This window comes from Coniophora puteana, assembly GCF_000271625.1.
Source record: "Coniophora puteana RWD-64-598 SS2 unplaced genomic scaffold CONPUscaffold_5, whole genome shotgun sequence".
NCBI classification, from domain to species: domain Eukaryota; kingdom Fungi; phylum Basidiomycota; class Agaricomycetes; order Boletales; family Coniophoraceae; genus Coniophora; species Coniophora puteana.
In genome coordinates, this window is record NW_006913057.1 from 1,594,026 (window position 1) to 1,606,696 (window position 12,671).

Consider the following 12,671-nt stretch of genomic DNA (forward strand, 5'->3'; position numbering starts at 1 on the left):
TTTCGATTTCGCGTTTGTGGAAAAAGTAGATCGTGTGGTGCTGCATGTGATGGGCGATGCATGATCGTGGGGCATATGCAAACTGCATACAGGATTTTGAAAGGTAGACGTAAAGCATAGCGATAATGTAAGGTACAGAGCTCTCGTCCCCCTTTAGACGTCCTTGACCTTGACGGAACCGCGCAACAGACCAGTCTGGGCAGAGAAAAGTCAGGAAGATTCGTAAGAACAAGATCCCCAGTATACATACCCGGCGGGCGGCAATGAGACCAGCTTTCTGTCCAGGAACAGCGGAGCGGGCAATCGTCGATGCCTTACCAATGTGCTGGTGGTTACCACCACCGTGAGGATGGTCGACGGGGTTCATAGCAACACCACGAGTACGAGGCCAGCTGGAGAAGAAGTCAGCGCTAATCAAATTGATAAGATCCATGATATGACTGACTTGTTGCGCTTAGACTTGGCACGGTAGAATGCACGACCAGCCTTGAGCAAAGGCTTGTCGATACGGCCACCACCAGCGACAATGCCAATGCTTGCACGTGCGCTGCCAGAGACGGTCTTCTTGGCACCACTTGGCAGCCGGATGCGGGTCTTGTTGTCCTCGGGCGAGTGGCCAATGATGGTGGCGTAGTTGCCAGAGGTGCGGGCGAGGGCACCGCGGTCGCCAACCTTCTCCTCAACGTTGCAGACAATGGTACCTTCGGGGCACTGGCTGACGGGAAGGACGTTGCCGACGGTCAGAGCGGCCTTCTTGCCGGCGTAGACGAAGGCACCGGTGTGCAAGCCCTCGGTGGCGATGAAAGTCTCCTGGCGGAGCTTGTAGCGGTAGGGGTCGCGGAAGACGACACGGGCGAGGGGTGCACCCCTACAAGCGTCCACGTAAATTGCAAACTCTCGAGGCTACGATGGGGTGGGTTTCGGGAACTTACCGGCCGGAGTCGTGGATGATTTCTTTGACGATACCCCGGATGTAGCCATTGCGCTCGGCGTAGTCGAGGGTACGGAGCTTGGCGGGGGCCTTGTTAAGGTGGGTGTGCGCCCGGAACTGTCAGAGCAAAGATCGCAATGTCAAGTCGCAGATTGAGCGCAAAATATGGGGTAGACGGACGATGGTGGAGGCTTTCCTCTGTGCCCTGATGACGCGACCCATCGTTTATCTGTAAAGGGCTCGTAAGCACGGTTATCCTAGCGCAAGAGATAACAGTCGAAGAAAGAGACGAGAACGCAGAGACGGCGTCCAAGGAGAATCCTATCACAATCCCTGAGTTCGCCCATACATCCAAGTCCAGCGAGCTCCATCCAACCTCATACTGCTCCGATTTCGCTACCGTTTTCTCCCGGTGCATTCTCCGGACCCTCTCAAGCGTATACGGCGTGTAAATGGGCAGCATGACGGCGTGATACTCACATTCTTCGTGTCTTGAGGAATTGGGCACTTGCGGTATGTGTTTTGGTGTTCGATCGTTGCGGGTGGTCTGAGCGCCGCCACAACTTTCGGCACATGCCGAGATGGCACTGCCACTTTCAGCGCGTTCGCTCTCCTCACTTTATCCCTACTGACTACATCACAACTTGTTCCTGAAAAACACCATGCATAAATTTCACTTGTGCTCTCCTCATAGCTGTGCTAAGTTGGTTGGTCTTTGGATTTCTCTGGCCGCCTTTCCTACAGCTACCCGACACATGTGACGAACATCACACTTGTACTTCTGAAATGGCCACAATCACTTCAAAACCATACTTTGCTATTACATGGAAGATAAAGACTTCATCAAGTCTTGATTACTTTGTCTTGGCACCTTTTGGCAGAGTTCTCTTTTGGCTGAGCTCTAGCCGTCCGTATGCAAGATCGTCTGGTCTCTGTGAACTGGGGTACGACATTTTATCATGCCACAAGCTATTATATCGATAACGATTCACCGTATGTGGGGGGTCCTCTGGGCGACACGATCTGTTCCAACGCGCCTCTTCAATCTGAGATCTTCCTCCTCCGTCTGCCATAGTTTTTAACCTTTTGGTACATCCTGTGTCTACTCTCTCGAACGTGTTCTCGCTTTTGGAGATGGCGGGTACGCTCATGTGCAATCCTACGTAGGCGTACTGACGAGGATTCTTTTAGATGGACAAGCTGTGACCTGCAGATGAGCCCTTTCCCTTCCTTCGTGCAGGCGCGCAGTTCACGGAGCTTTTGGTCAAGGCTGTGCCCGTCTTAAGCTTGTCGACCCTATCAAACAGACGGAGAACCCCTCTTTCATGCTTCAGCAGAATCTCGACTTTATATGAAAACGCAATGACTCACATGATTTCATCTTTCTATCATTTGCATACGACGAATAATGTCGCCCTGTCTGATGGGTGGACATATCCCCGAACGTGTGCTGTGGTGTAGCCGAGGACAAGAACATCGTGCCGGGGTGCTTGAGAACACAAGCACGATATACCAATGACGCAGATCCATGACAACGTCTTCTCCCGAGTCTTTTGTGCCCGTGACTTACCTCGGTATCCAAGGGCAAAGGTCTCACACATCTCGAGTCTCTAACGGACAGCCGCCACGTTCTTCTTCAGAACCGGACGACGGTTTTCATGAAGACATCTACGAATAGACAGGTACGGTAAGTACGTGCCCCCCTTGTTCCGTTCCGCTCCAGGGTCGTGTGCTACTAAGTTGGCGATCCAAATCATTGACATCGCTCACGCCTTTCTTCCTTTGGTGGATCAGCCTCATGCACATGTGCGTCACTGAGCAAAGTCACATCTGGTTGCTGATCGCAGACCGAGGGAGATGAGTTTTCGGGCCGAGGAGATGGGCGTTTTCTCGGGTCTAATCAAGTCGAGACGGTGGGTTGAAGATGTGCTGTTGTTTATTTTGGGGAGTGTAGATAGCGAGAGTTTCTTCTCGGCGTTATCAGGGGTCGAACACATGGCAATGAATGCAGTGTGATTTGCGGCGACGCTTGCTCGGTGGAATCGGGGGGAGAGGGCGAGGCAGATGATGATGACATATGCGAAACGATTGGTCTGATACGGGAATCAGGAAACTCCTGTCTCTGGCTACAAGCTAGATTCTCTTCTTGGCTTCTTTCCCCCACCTACTGAATGTGCCTCTGTTCGATTGGATTCGTTCATGAGTGGTCGTCCGCCGCTGTGCACGGCAAACGCGTGTTTGAACGGAGCGTGTGGAGGGATGGATTGTATGCGCTGGCTGATTTGTCGGAGAGGGTAACTGGAAGGAAAATGATGGTGAGGCTGGGCAGGCTGGGAGAGTGGACCGGTCGAATTAACGACGAGCGCGATCGAGGCATTATTGATGTCAGGTCTCCGTGGATGGCGTGCAGTAACCCGAGCGAACGTTAAATCAAAATAACCGAGGGCTGGGGAGTACATAAGGGGCTTGCTGCCCTCGAGGCCCACGAGCCATTTGTCCGTGTCCCTTCCCTCTCTTTCGGTGGGGCCACTGATTGTTCCCCGCGTCTGCATGCCAGTGTCGATGTCTGGCGGTGAGGGCGGCAAGGCGGTGTTGTGTTTTTACACTCCGCCGCCAGGAACGAAAAGTCACACGGTCCTCAGTGCAGAGCGTTTGCGACGGCGTTTTGATATCGACAAGGCTACGAGTGCAGTCTCTGTTTCGGTGCGGAATCCCGGCCAACCAGTCCAGCAGCTGCATCTACACCCCCGACGTCCTCACGGGCAACGCCGACAGCGCCGACAACCCGACCCCCGCTTCCCCCGAATCCACCTTGGAATTTCCGGCTGGATCTGGCGCCTCCCCGGTCTACCCGCCCGCTTCCCGTTGCCAACGCCAACGCCCTCTTTTTGTAAGAACCCAACCTGGACATGATCCATCTCGATCGCAACCACAACCCGCTCGACCCAAACGCCAACCTCATAACAGACGACCTCAACCCCCACGACCTTCTCCAGTTCGAGTCCTTCAACAAGGTACACGACGACCCCTTCTTCAAGGACCAGGACGACCCTCTTGTCCATGACATCGACACCTCCCACCTCGACATCCACCAAGACAGCACTCTGGACCCCTCAACTCTCGATATAGCCCAGTCCCAGGACGGCGAGCCCCAACAGCCGCCTCCCGCTCCCTCCTCCCCACCCGCCCCCACCGCTCCCCAGGACGACCGTAGTTCGTCCCTTTCACCAGCCCCGGAGACGAACTCGCCAAAGGACGACAAGAAACCGTCACCTCAACCACCTTCCCAGCCTGCTGACCCTTCCGGAGAACAGGACAAGGGAGAAACTGACGACCCGTTCTCGCGTCAGCTCACCCCCCTCACGGAGCTCTCACCAGCCCCTGACTACGACGACGAGCCAGAGAAGACGGAGGAAGGAGGTTCGGATGGAAGTCAGGCAGCGAACGGTGCACCCGGAGTCAGTGCGGAGGGTGGCCAGTCGCGGCGAGGGGAGGGAACAGAGGGCAGTGGAGAGTCGAATAACCCAGGTGGCCGCTCCAATCCTCAGGGAGACGTACAGTCTGCTTCACGGCAGGTCGGCAACTCCTCTGTCCGTCAGCCTGCTCCTCCGCAAAATCCGACCAACCACAATGCAGAGGCCGGTCCATCTCAGTCCGCCCAAAAGCCCCCGTCTGTAGCACCCTCGTATTCCCGGGCCCCATCGAGCGAATCTGCATCCTTTATGGGTCTCAGACAGACTCCAGGTGCTTCGGACAATGCGGGAAACGGACCAACGGATCCCAAGGTCGTGCGGATATTGGACCTGAACGCTGAGCTTCTCAAGTACGTAAATTATCATCCGAGCCCTCGATTCGCTTGCTCATAAATCTATAGGATATGTATGGAGAGCCAGTCGCATGCGCTATCCATAACTGACCCAAGGCTTCAACCGTGAGTGTCTACTAGACAAATCACGATCCACCCGTTGATCATCATGCTATTGCCCAGGTACGCTCTCCGTCTTCAGAACAACCTCGCCTGGCTTGCAGCTGCCGCGGACCAGAGGCACATGGTTCGTATATTATTCCTTTTTTCTCCAGCCGTTTACCATTTTCCCACAGAACCACAACAATTCCATCCCCATCATGGAAGCACCACCTCCACTTGAAATGATGTCCACTGACCGGATACAGTACCTGTATTCTGATTTGTCGACACTGTTTGCTAAAGACATTGCCCGTCGGCAAATAATGCAGTCAGGACAGCCCAACCCACCACTCACGCCAACGTCGATGAACGGCAATGGACTCAAGCGCGGTCGACCAGATGACATGGTGGATGGTATGAACAAGCGGCGAGACATGGGTGACGCCAAAACAACCATGCACCCGCCTGCCGGGCCCTCGGTTTCCATTTCTGCTAACGCTGCTCGCAGTCCGTCTGCCTCGTTCCCCGGGCATGGCGGCGCCCCGGCGTCGGGTGGAATGCTGCAAAGCCCACGGGTCTCAAGTCCGGCAATGCCGCCGCCGCCAAATATGCCCTCACTTCCCTTCGGGGTTGCCGAGGCGCAGGTGGCGGCTTCATCACGGAATCGCGCCCGCGAGCTCCAAATACAGCAGGCGCGTGAAATGCAGCAGCGCCAGCAGGCCGCACTGAACCAGATGCAGAACGCGTCGTCGCGCATGTCGCCACCAGGCAACCCTTCACAGGGCCCAGGACCGAGTCAAGCCAACCAGCCATCGCCAATGGGTGGTTCGGGTGGCTTCTCGCAGGGTGCTGGCGGCGGAATGCCCAATCAGCACCCTGGTCAAGGACATGGCGGCCCGATACAGATACCTCAGCAGTTGATGCAGCAGTACCTCCAGGTTTTGCAAAATCCGGGCCATCCGATCATGCAGATGCTGGCCAGCCAAATACCTAACTTTATGTCTTTACCGCCGGCGCAGCAGATCCAGAAATTGCATATGGTCCAGGTAGGTTGTTTGACGAGATGGGCCCGTTTTGCAGCTAATCGTCGGTACAGACGCTACGGCATCAACAGCAACGAAATAACCAGATGCAGAGCATGGCACAGAATGGGCAGATGCCGGGGATGCAGAATGGTCTGATGCAGAATGCGAACCAGTCGCATTCCTCAAGTCCTGTCTCTCCTATGAGCCAGCAGTCTCCCGTCATGCCTCAGCAGCCGATGCAGGGTCAGAGCATGCAGAACGGTCCGTTTTTCTCACCGCAGCAGAATATGTTTATGAACCAGGGGATGGACCCACGTATAGGCGCGAACTATCAACAGGGCAGCGGCAACCGGCCAATGGATAACAGCTATCAGCGACAGCTCCTCCTGATGCAGCAGATGCGCGGCGGAAATGCGAGCGCTGCTATGCAGAACATGAATCCCCAGCAATTATTGGCCTTTCAACGATGGCAGCAGCAGGGCGGTAGCATCAGTGGCATGAACCAGATGCCGCAAGGCGGCAATAGCGTCCCAAGCGGCGGCCAAGGAATGAACATGTCTCCCACTAGTGAGAATCATTTCCCTGCTCTGCGCTCAAACGCAGGCATCCCCGGCATCGCGCGGACCATGCGCTCGCCCTCGGATAGCGTACACTCGCCGATGACGCCGCGCACGCCGTCGCGCCTCTCGCAGCAGGGCGGGATGGGCGGGGCCGACGGCTTCTCGAATGGCATGATGCAGCCCCCGCATATGCAGTCCCAGCACAGCCCAACGAGCAGCGGCAACGTCGGCAACGGCATGCAAAACGTGAACGTGGGTCCCTTCAGTCCGCAGATCAACACTAATCCGACATGGTCACAAAGTGGGCAACCGCACCTCTCGCAGGGACCGCTGGCTGGAATGCAGATGGGGCCGCAGCAGCTTAGCATGAACGGTCAGAACCCGATGGCGCCGATGGGTTCGATGGGGGGCCAGATGAACGGCGGGTACGGGATGAGCCCGCCCGGATCGTCGTCGGGCAACCCGTTCGTCGGTGGCGGTGGTGGTGGCGGCACTGGTGGCTCGCCCACGGGCCAGGGGTGGTCTGTGCAGGGGCAGGGACACGGGGGCGGTGGTGGGTACGGCGGGTACGGCGGATCACGGCCGCCGTCGTCGCACGCGTCGCCGCCAATGGCGCAAAATATGGCTGGAGACAGCTCGAACGACTTCAACGATCTATTTAATTGGGGAGGACAATAACTCACGCGTGCTACTTACACCCCTTGTATAGCCCTCGACCGGCCCTCTGCTTGCTTTGCTTGGCGCCCCGGGTCGTTTTTACCTTGCCCGCACACTACATACTACACATCTTACACGCTTCACTACTACGCTCACCGACTCAATCTTCCTTGCATATCTGCCATGTCTCCTCAACTCCTCCCTCATCATGCTTATTGGTCCTCCGTCGTTCTTCTGTCTGTGCCTTGCTGTCTCTTCGTGGTTTTATCCTATAAATACTCTTATGGCTGCCTTGTTTTTTACTCGTTGGTTTTCCTTTCCTTCTTTTTTCGTCCTTGACTGAACTTGACGGTTAACCGCACTTTTGTTTAAGTATATTCAATGCTATGTTTGCTCGTATGTATGCTGTAGATTTCAATCGACTCTTTTAAAGCTCTTATTGTTGTGAGCTTGTGTGATTTAGAAGTGTGTGTATCATTAGGGATTGACTGAGAATTTACACAAACTTAGCGAGAACATGTTTGCGGGGTTGAATGTGGGCGCCTATAATACCGCCGTGGGACGAAGTCGGCGCTTGAGTGTAGAATGTAGCACATGGCCAATCGTCCCTTGACATGTGACGATGAGAGCGCAGAACTGATTGCTATGCCGACATTCGCGGACACAACTTCACCACTCTACAGCAGGATCAGGGATAGGGATGGTCTTTGCCAGTTTATCAGGGCACGAAAAACAAGCCTTTTTCAGCCTCCTCGACGAGTTCGTGCTGTCCATCTACTCTCACAGCTCTGGCCAGTGTGACGCATCCTTTGATTCGTTCTAGATACTTTGAGGCGCGTCCTGAACTCCTCTCAGGCGCAGGAGGTGGGAGCGGCATCAGCACAGGAGCAGCTGCTTCTGCTGTCAGCCATGCGCTGTCGTCCAACCCTTCGATAGCGGCTCCGAGGGCTACACCCTTTGCAGCAGCCGTGCGTCTACGCCATCAGACCGTTCCTTGCATTTCGATCTAAAATACAGGCTTGACTTGCATATGGATGTAACCTTCCGACATGCTGTACTGCGCCTCCGCGACCCAATCAAACGGTTCCCTGTCTGGCAAAGCAGGCGTCCAACCCTCAACTCGCCAGTTCCATCGGGAAAGTCGCCGCGGCGTCTCGTAACTTCGGCAACAATGCAAGCAGTGCTAGCGAAAGCGCCATGTCGCCGCCCCCCGTCCTGCCCCGGCGTGCGTCCAGCACGAGCGTCAACAGCACATCGCTCGGATCTACGCCCGCCGAACGGGCATCGCCATCGCCCTCGGCGGGGACGCCAGGTGCAGAGATAGACAAGCTTTACACGCGCAAGGTGCGTCGGTCCTGGTTCTCGACCTGTCAAGTTGAAGTTGGCTTCTGGCGGTGGCTAACGATCCATATTCCGTTCCTGTATATCTCCAGGCCAGTCTCTTCGGCAAGAACAAAACTCCTTCAGTGGCAGTGACCATCCCGCCCGCGTTCAATGCGCCCAAAAGCAACTTCGGGCCTCCCCCCATGCGTCGCAACACCTCCACCACTAGCGCCGACGTCTCGCCATCCCCAGCGCCGCCGCCTTCGCTCCCGCGGCGAACACCGAGCGTGCAGCCAGAGTCGGACCCGGAGCCACAGGAAGAAGAGGCTCAGGGTGACTGGGCAGAGGCGCTGTACGACTACGAGAGCACGGACGCAGGCGATCTCCCGATCCGGGAGGGGCAGAACATCTGGGTGACTGAGAAATCTTCGGAGGATTGGTAAGTGCTTGTTCTTGTGATTTGCTGTATAATACATATATAAACGTCAATCGTCAGGTGGACAGGGCAGATAGAGGGAAAGGGCAAGGAGGGGCTGTTCCCAGCATCTTATGTCAAGGTTATGTAGAGCCTTTCGAGAATTTTGGACTCATCAGAACGTCCAATTACGCACTTGATTGCTTACACCGATATCTCCCTGTATATTCTCACATCGTACTAGCAATGGAGCCATCAGCCAGATTTTCTCAACGGTCACGAAACAATTACGCAGCATCTATACGTACATTACAGCGATAAGTATCTGTCAGTGTCCATATAATTAACACACAAACCGCGACAAAACGAGTCAAAGCACACAGCTGCTATACCTTGACTACCCACACAATGGCTCTCTCGCTTACTTACCCGCTACAACGCTAGTAGGAAGGCTATAGCACTGCTCACAGCGCCTCGATCCTCCTCCGTGTTTCCGCCGCCTTCTGCTGGAACAACCGTATCTGCTCTCGGCCGTCCGCGAGTAGCCGGTCGTAGCTTAGCTCGATTTCGCGCCGAATCCACTGCTCGACCGTCATCTCGCGCTCCTCGGGTGTCAGCACGATTGCGCCGTTCGCCTGCCGGCTCGTTGTGGGCAGCTCGTCCGGTACTACTGGCAGTCCGTTCAGATGTGGCTGGGCATCTTCGGCCTTGGCTAAAGCTAGAGGTGTAGATTGGAGTTGAGGCTGAAGCTGCGGTTCGGGTTCAGGCTGCGACTGGCGAGTTTGAGATGCCCTTGACTGAGGCTGCACTTGCGCTTGCGGTGGCTGGACTTGAGGCTGGATCTGGGATTGAGGTTGACACTCAGGTTTGTCCTCTTGCAATGGGACCTGTGGCTGTGCTTCAGCTTGAGGATGGCTGACTTTCTTCCCCGGTTTCTGCGAGACCGGCGCGGGAGGAGAGTGCCTCGCCTCCTGAGGGGGAGGCGACGGAGGCGGCGACACCGCCACAGGTGCGCGCGTACGCGCCGAAGAAGGTGCAGGTGCGCCTGGGAGTGCGGCCGGTGGTGGAGATGGAGGGGGGAAAGCTGCAGCCTTCAACGGCGACGTCGGTCTGAACGGTTTAGGAGCGTGCCGCTTAATGTACGGCGTAGGCTCCGGCGAGTCGAGGTCGATGATCTGCATCGGACGGCCGTTCACCGAGTGGCTGGTCGATCCGGCTGGAGGCAGGTCAATTTGCATTTTGACCGTCTCGTCCTCTATCTCTATCGCGAGCATCGGCTCTGGCTCTGGCTCCTTCTTCGGCACGATCTTGGGCCTCGGGTCGGCTTTGCGCACGGGCTTGGGTACGGGGGCTGGAACTGGCTCCAGCTCCGGCTCTGGTTCGGATCGTGCGCTTTCCTCCGAGTTATCATCAGTTATTTCCATCACCTCGTCTACATCTGTTGAGGGTGGCGGCTCGCGTGCGGATGGACTAGGCGACGGGAGGGATGACGAGGCTTCGGGGGCTGGCAGATGGGCGGCGAGCGTCTGGGTAATAGTGCTTTTGCTCAGCACCCGGCGACTTTCGGTAGCAGCTGCTGTCGACGTCCTCGAGATATTTGATGATTTCGCATTATTACTTCCCTTCGCTGGTACCCGCTTTGGCTTGGTCTCGAGTGTAGGTTCTAGCTCAGGTTCTGACTCTGGCTCAGGTTCTGGCTCTGGATCTTGCTCCATGGCGAGCTCGTTATCAGATGATCCCGTTTGCACTTTCGGTGCCGCCAACACTTTTGATCCAGCTCGGGCAACCGGATGCGACTTCGAGATAGTCTTCGCCTTGGGCATGATGTTCGCCTCTTTGTCTGAACCAGCTGTATCCAACTTGGACGAGGCTGTCGCTTTCGAGTGCGAGCGCGACATCGTCCGGGGTTTTGCAGAAGTCTTTGCCCTCGGTGCAATGTCCATTTCTTCATCGTAATTCTCCGTCTCTAGTTCAGACGCTACGGTCGTTTTCGAATGCGATTTCGACACAGCACGTGGTTTTGCGGAGGTCCTCGTTTTTGGTGCGATAGCCGACTCTTCATCAGGGTTCTCTGCTTCATCATCAGAGACTTCAATTGCCCTCGTGTGCGAGCGCGAAGGAGCCCGTGGCTTTGTTGTCGTTGTAGTTCTCCGTGACTTTGGCGGGGGGCGTGGCTGCTCGTCGGCGGTGTCGTCTTCTGTTGTACGAGCTTTGGACTGGACTCGCGAAGTTGCCCGCGGTTTTGAGGTGGACGTGGCTGGTACCTTCGAAGGCGCACGCGTCGTTCTGCGGCGCGCTGGCTGTTCTTCCTCCTCAGAGGGCGCAGCGTCATCCTCGACCATGACAGAGTTCACACGCGTTTTTGACTGTGTACGTGATGTCGTGCGAGGTTTTACAGTCAAGGTGCGAGTCTTGGACGATCCGCGTGAGGGTCCACGGGGAGGCTCGTCCTCAGACAGGGCTGTGGAGTCTTCGGCGGCCGAGTTGAGCTTCGCTCTGGATTGCGAGCGTGAGGGAGGACGATTCTTTGCCGTAGAGGTGGTGCGGGACTGAGTGGGTGCACGGCTTGGGGGTTTTGACTTTGAATTCGACGCTGGGAAGAAGACACAAGGTTTGTCCAACTTCGACTGTCGCTTGCGGTGCTCGTCTCTGTAGCCAAATCAATATAAAGAAATTTTGTGAATCGGCAACGATGCCTACATTGGACTATCACCGTCGTCCCAACCTCCCAGCGAGAGATTGCAGTACAAGCAAGTAACAGTGTCATCCTCTGAGGACTGGGGAGTATACACGAAACCGGCTTGTGCCATCTGTGTTGGTGTGAGGATCAGATAGCCAGTATACTTGCATAGATATATAACGCACAGCTGTTGACTGGGCAGAGTGACCGTGTACCTTGTCGTGCGGCCACCACTCGCCAAATGTGCCTAATCGCGCCTGTTCCATGGCCCTGCTAGTTGGTACACGGCCCTTTTCCGAGAACCTGAACCTATCAAGAACTTGAGCATGAGCATACGTTCATCTTAAAATAGCCGAGATACTGACTCTCCATCTTGGTCCATATCTTCTGAGAGCCCACACCTCACCTTAGCCCAAGGGCAACTTTGGCTGCACTTGGCGTAATGTATCTCGAACGGGTCATCGTCCGCATCCCATTCACTAAGTTCCTTTCCACAGATGAAGCACGCGACACTGTCGCGGTCCTCCCAGCTAGGTGCAAAGTAAAAGCCGGCCTCTGCGAGCGTGTAGGCGTTTGCCTTGAACGATGATGGGTGTGGCCATTTGACCGAGACGGAGGTAGATGTGGCCTTCTTCGGATATTTCTTGACACGTTTAGTTTTGTTGAATGAGTCTACGCGGGCCGTCAGAGCCTCCATGGCGACGAAAGGAGAGGTGGAAAGCACAGAGTTGACTCGAGCTTGAGCGATGCAGATTCACGAGAGTTCACGAGCGGGCTCAACAGACGCGGCGCTTCCGGTACGCGACCACGTGATCGATCAGGCGCGCATTCGAACTTTGAAAGTTGATTAATATTCCCTATTGCCAAAAGTTCGTGGAGACCTTAGGCACTAGCACTGACGGGGCCGGGACCCGTATGCCGCCCGAATGTCTTCAACACAATGACTCAAGTACTGTTTGTCTCGGAAATCCGCTAGTAAACCTCTTTCTCATGGTTCCAGGGTACTCGTTGGTTCTGTTATGACGGGGATCAAGAAGTGTGCCGTCAGTCCGAGTCTTGGAGTCATTGAGCGCTCTATTTACCTAGGCGTACTGCGCTGTGGATTCGTTACTCCGACCTAACTTGGCTGAAAGGGTTACTAAGCGCCTCAAAACAACGAGTCATTTGTGGGAA

General features: G+C 55.6%; 4 protein-coding genes across 4 annotated transcripts; 2 read left to right on the plus strand and 2 right to left on the minus strand.

Moving 5' to 3' along the window:
* Positions 1 to 4: 4 nt before the first annotated feature.
* CONPUDRAFT_81702 (ribosomal protein L2) lies at positions 5 to 1,436 on the minus strand. Its single transcript, XM_007769408.1, has 6 exons — positions 1,412 to 1,436; positions 1,112 to 1,160; positions 933 to 1,048; positions 446 to 868; positions 251 to 392; positions 5 to 195 (listed from the first exon to the last, which is right to left on the minus strand). Exons 2-6 carry the CDS (start codon positions 1,151 to 1,153, stop codon positions 154 to 156), a joined length of 765 nt encoding a protein of 254 aa, XP_007767598.1. The 5' UTR covers positions 1,154 to 1,160; positions 1,412 to 1,436; the 3' UTR covers positions 5 to 153.
* A 2,167-nt stretch (positions 1,437 to 3,603) lies between these two features.
* CONPUDRAFT_81706 (uncharacterized protein) lies at positions 3,604 to 7,514 on the plus strand. Its single transcript, XM_007769412.1, has 6 exons — positions 3,604 to 4,754; positions 4,806 to 4,862; positions 4,920 to 4,983; positions 5,033 to 5,884; positions 5,935 to 6,675; positions 6,725 to 7,514. Exons 1-6 carry the CDS (start codon positions 3,841 to 3,843, stop codon positions 6,791 to 6,793), a joined length of 2,697 nt encoding a protein of 898 aa, XP_007767602.1. The 5' UTR covers positions 3,604 to 3,840; the 3' UTR covers positions 6,794 to 7,514.
* Positions 7,515 to 7,704: 190 nt separating this feature from the next.
* Positions 7,705 to 9,094, plus strand: CONPUDRAFT_136717 (uncharacterized protein). Its single transcript, XM_007769740.1, has 5 exons — positions 7,705 to 7,839; positions 7,904 to 8,048; positions 8,185 to 8,424; positions 8,514 to 8,842; positions 8,900 to 9,094. The coding sequence occupies exons 1-5, from the start codon at positions 7,781 to 7,783 to the stop codon at positions 8,967 to 8,969; spliced, it is 843 nt and encodes a 280-aa protein (XP_007767930.1). The 5' UTR covers positions 7,705 to 7,780; the 3' UTR covers positions 8,970 to 9,094.
* Positions 9,095 to 11,514: 2,420 nt separating this feature from the next.
* Positions 11,515 to 12,198, minus strand: CONPUDRAFT_54433 (inhibitor of apoptosis repeat-containing protein; the record flags this gene model as incomplete). Its single annotated transcript, XM_007769197.1, has 3 exons — positions 11,515 to 11,628; positions 11,684 to 11,807; positions 11,864 to 12,198. Coding segments are annotated over 3 exons (573 nt in total), but the record flags the coding sequence as incomplete, so codon positions are not given.
* Positions 12,199 to 12,671: the final 473 nt, after the last annotated feature.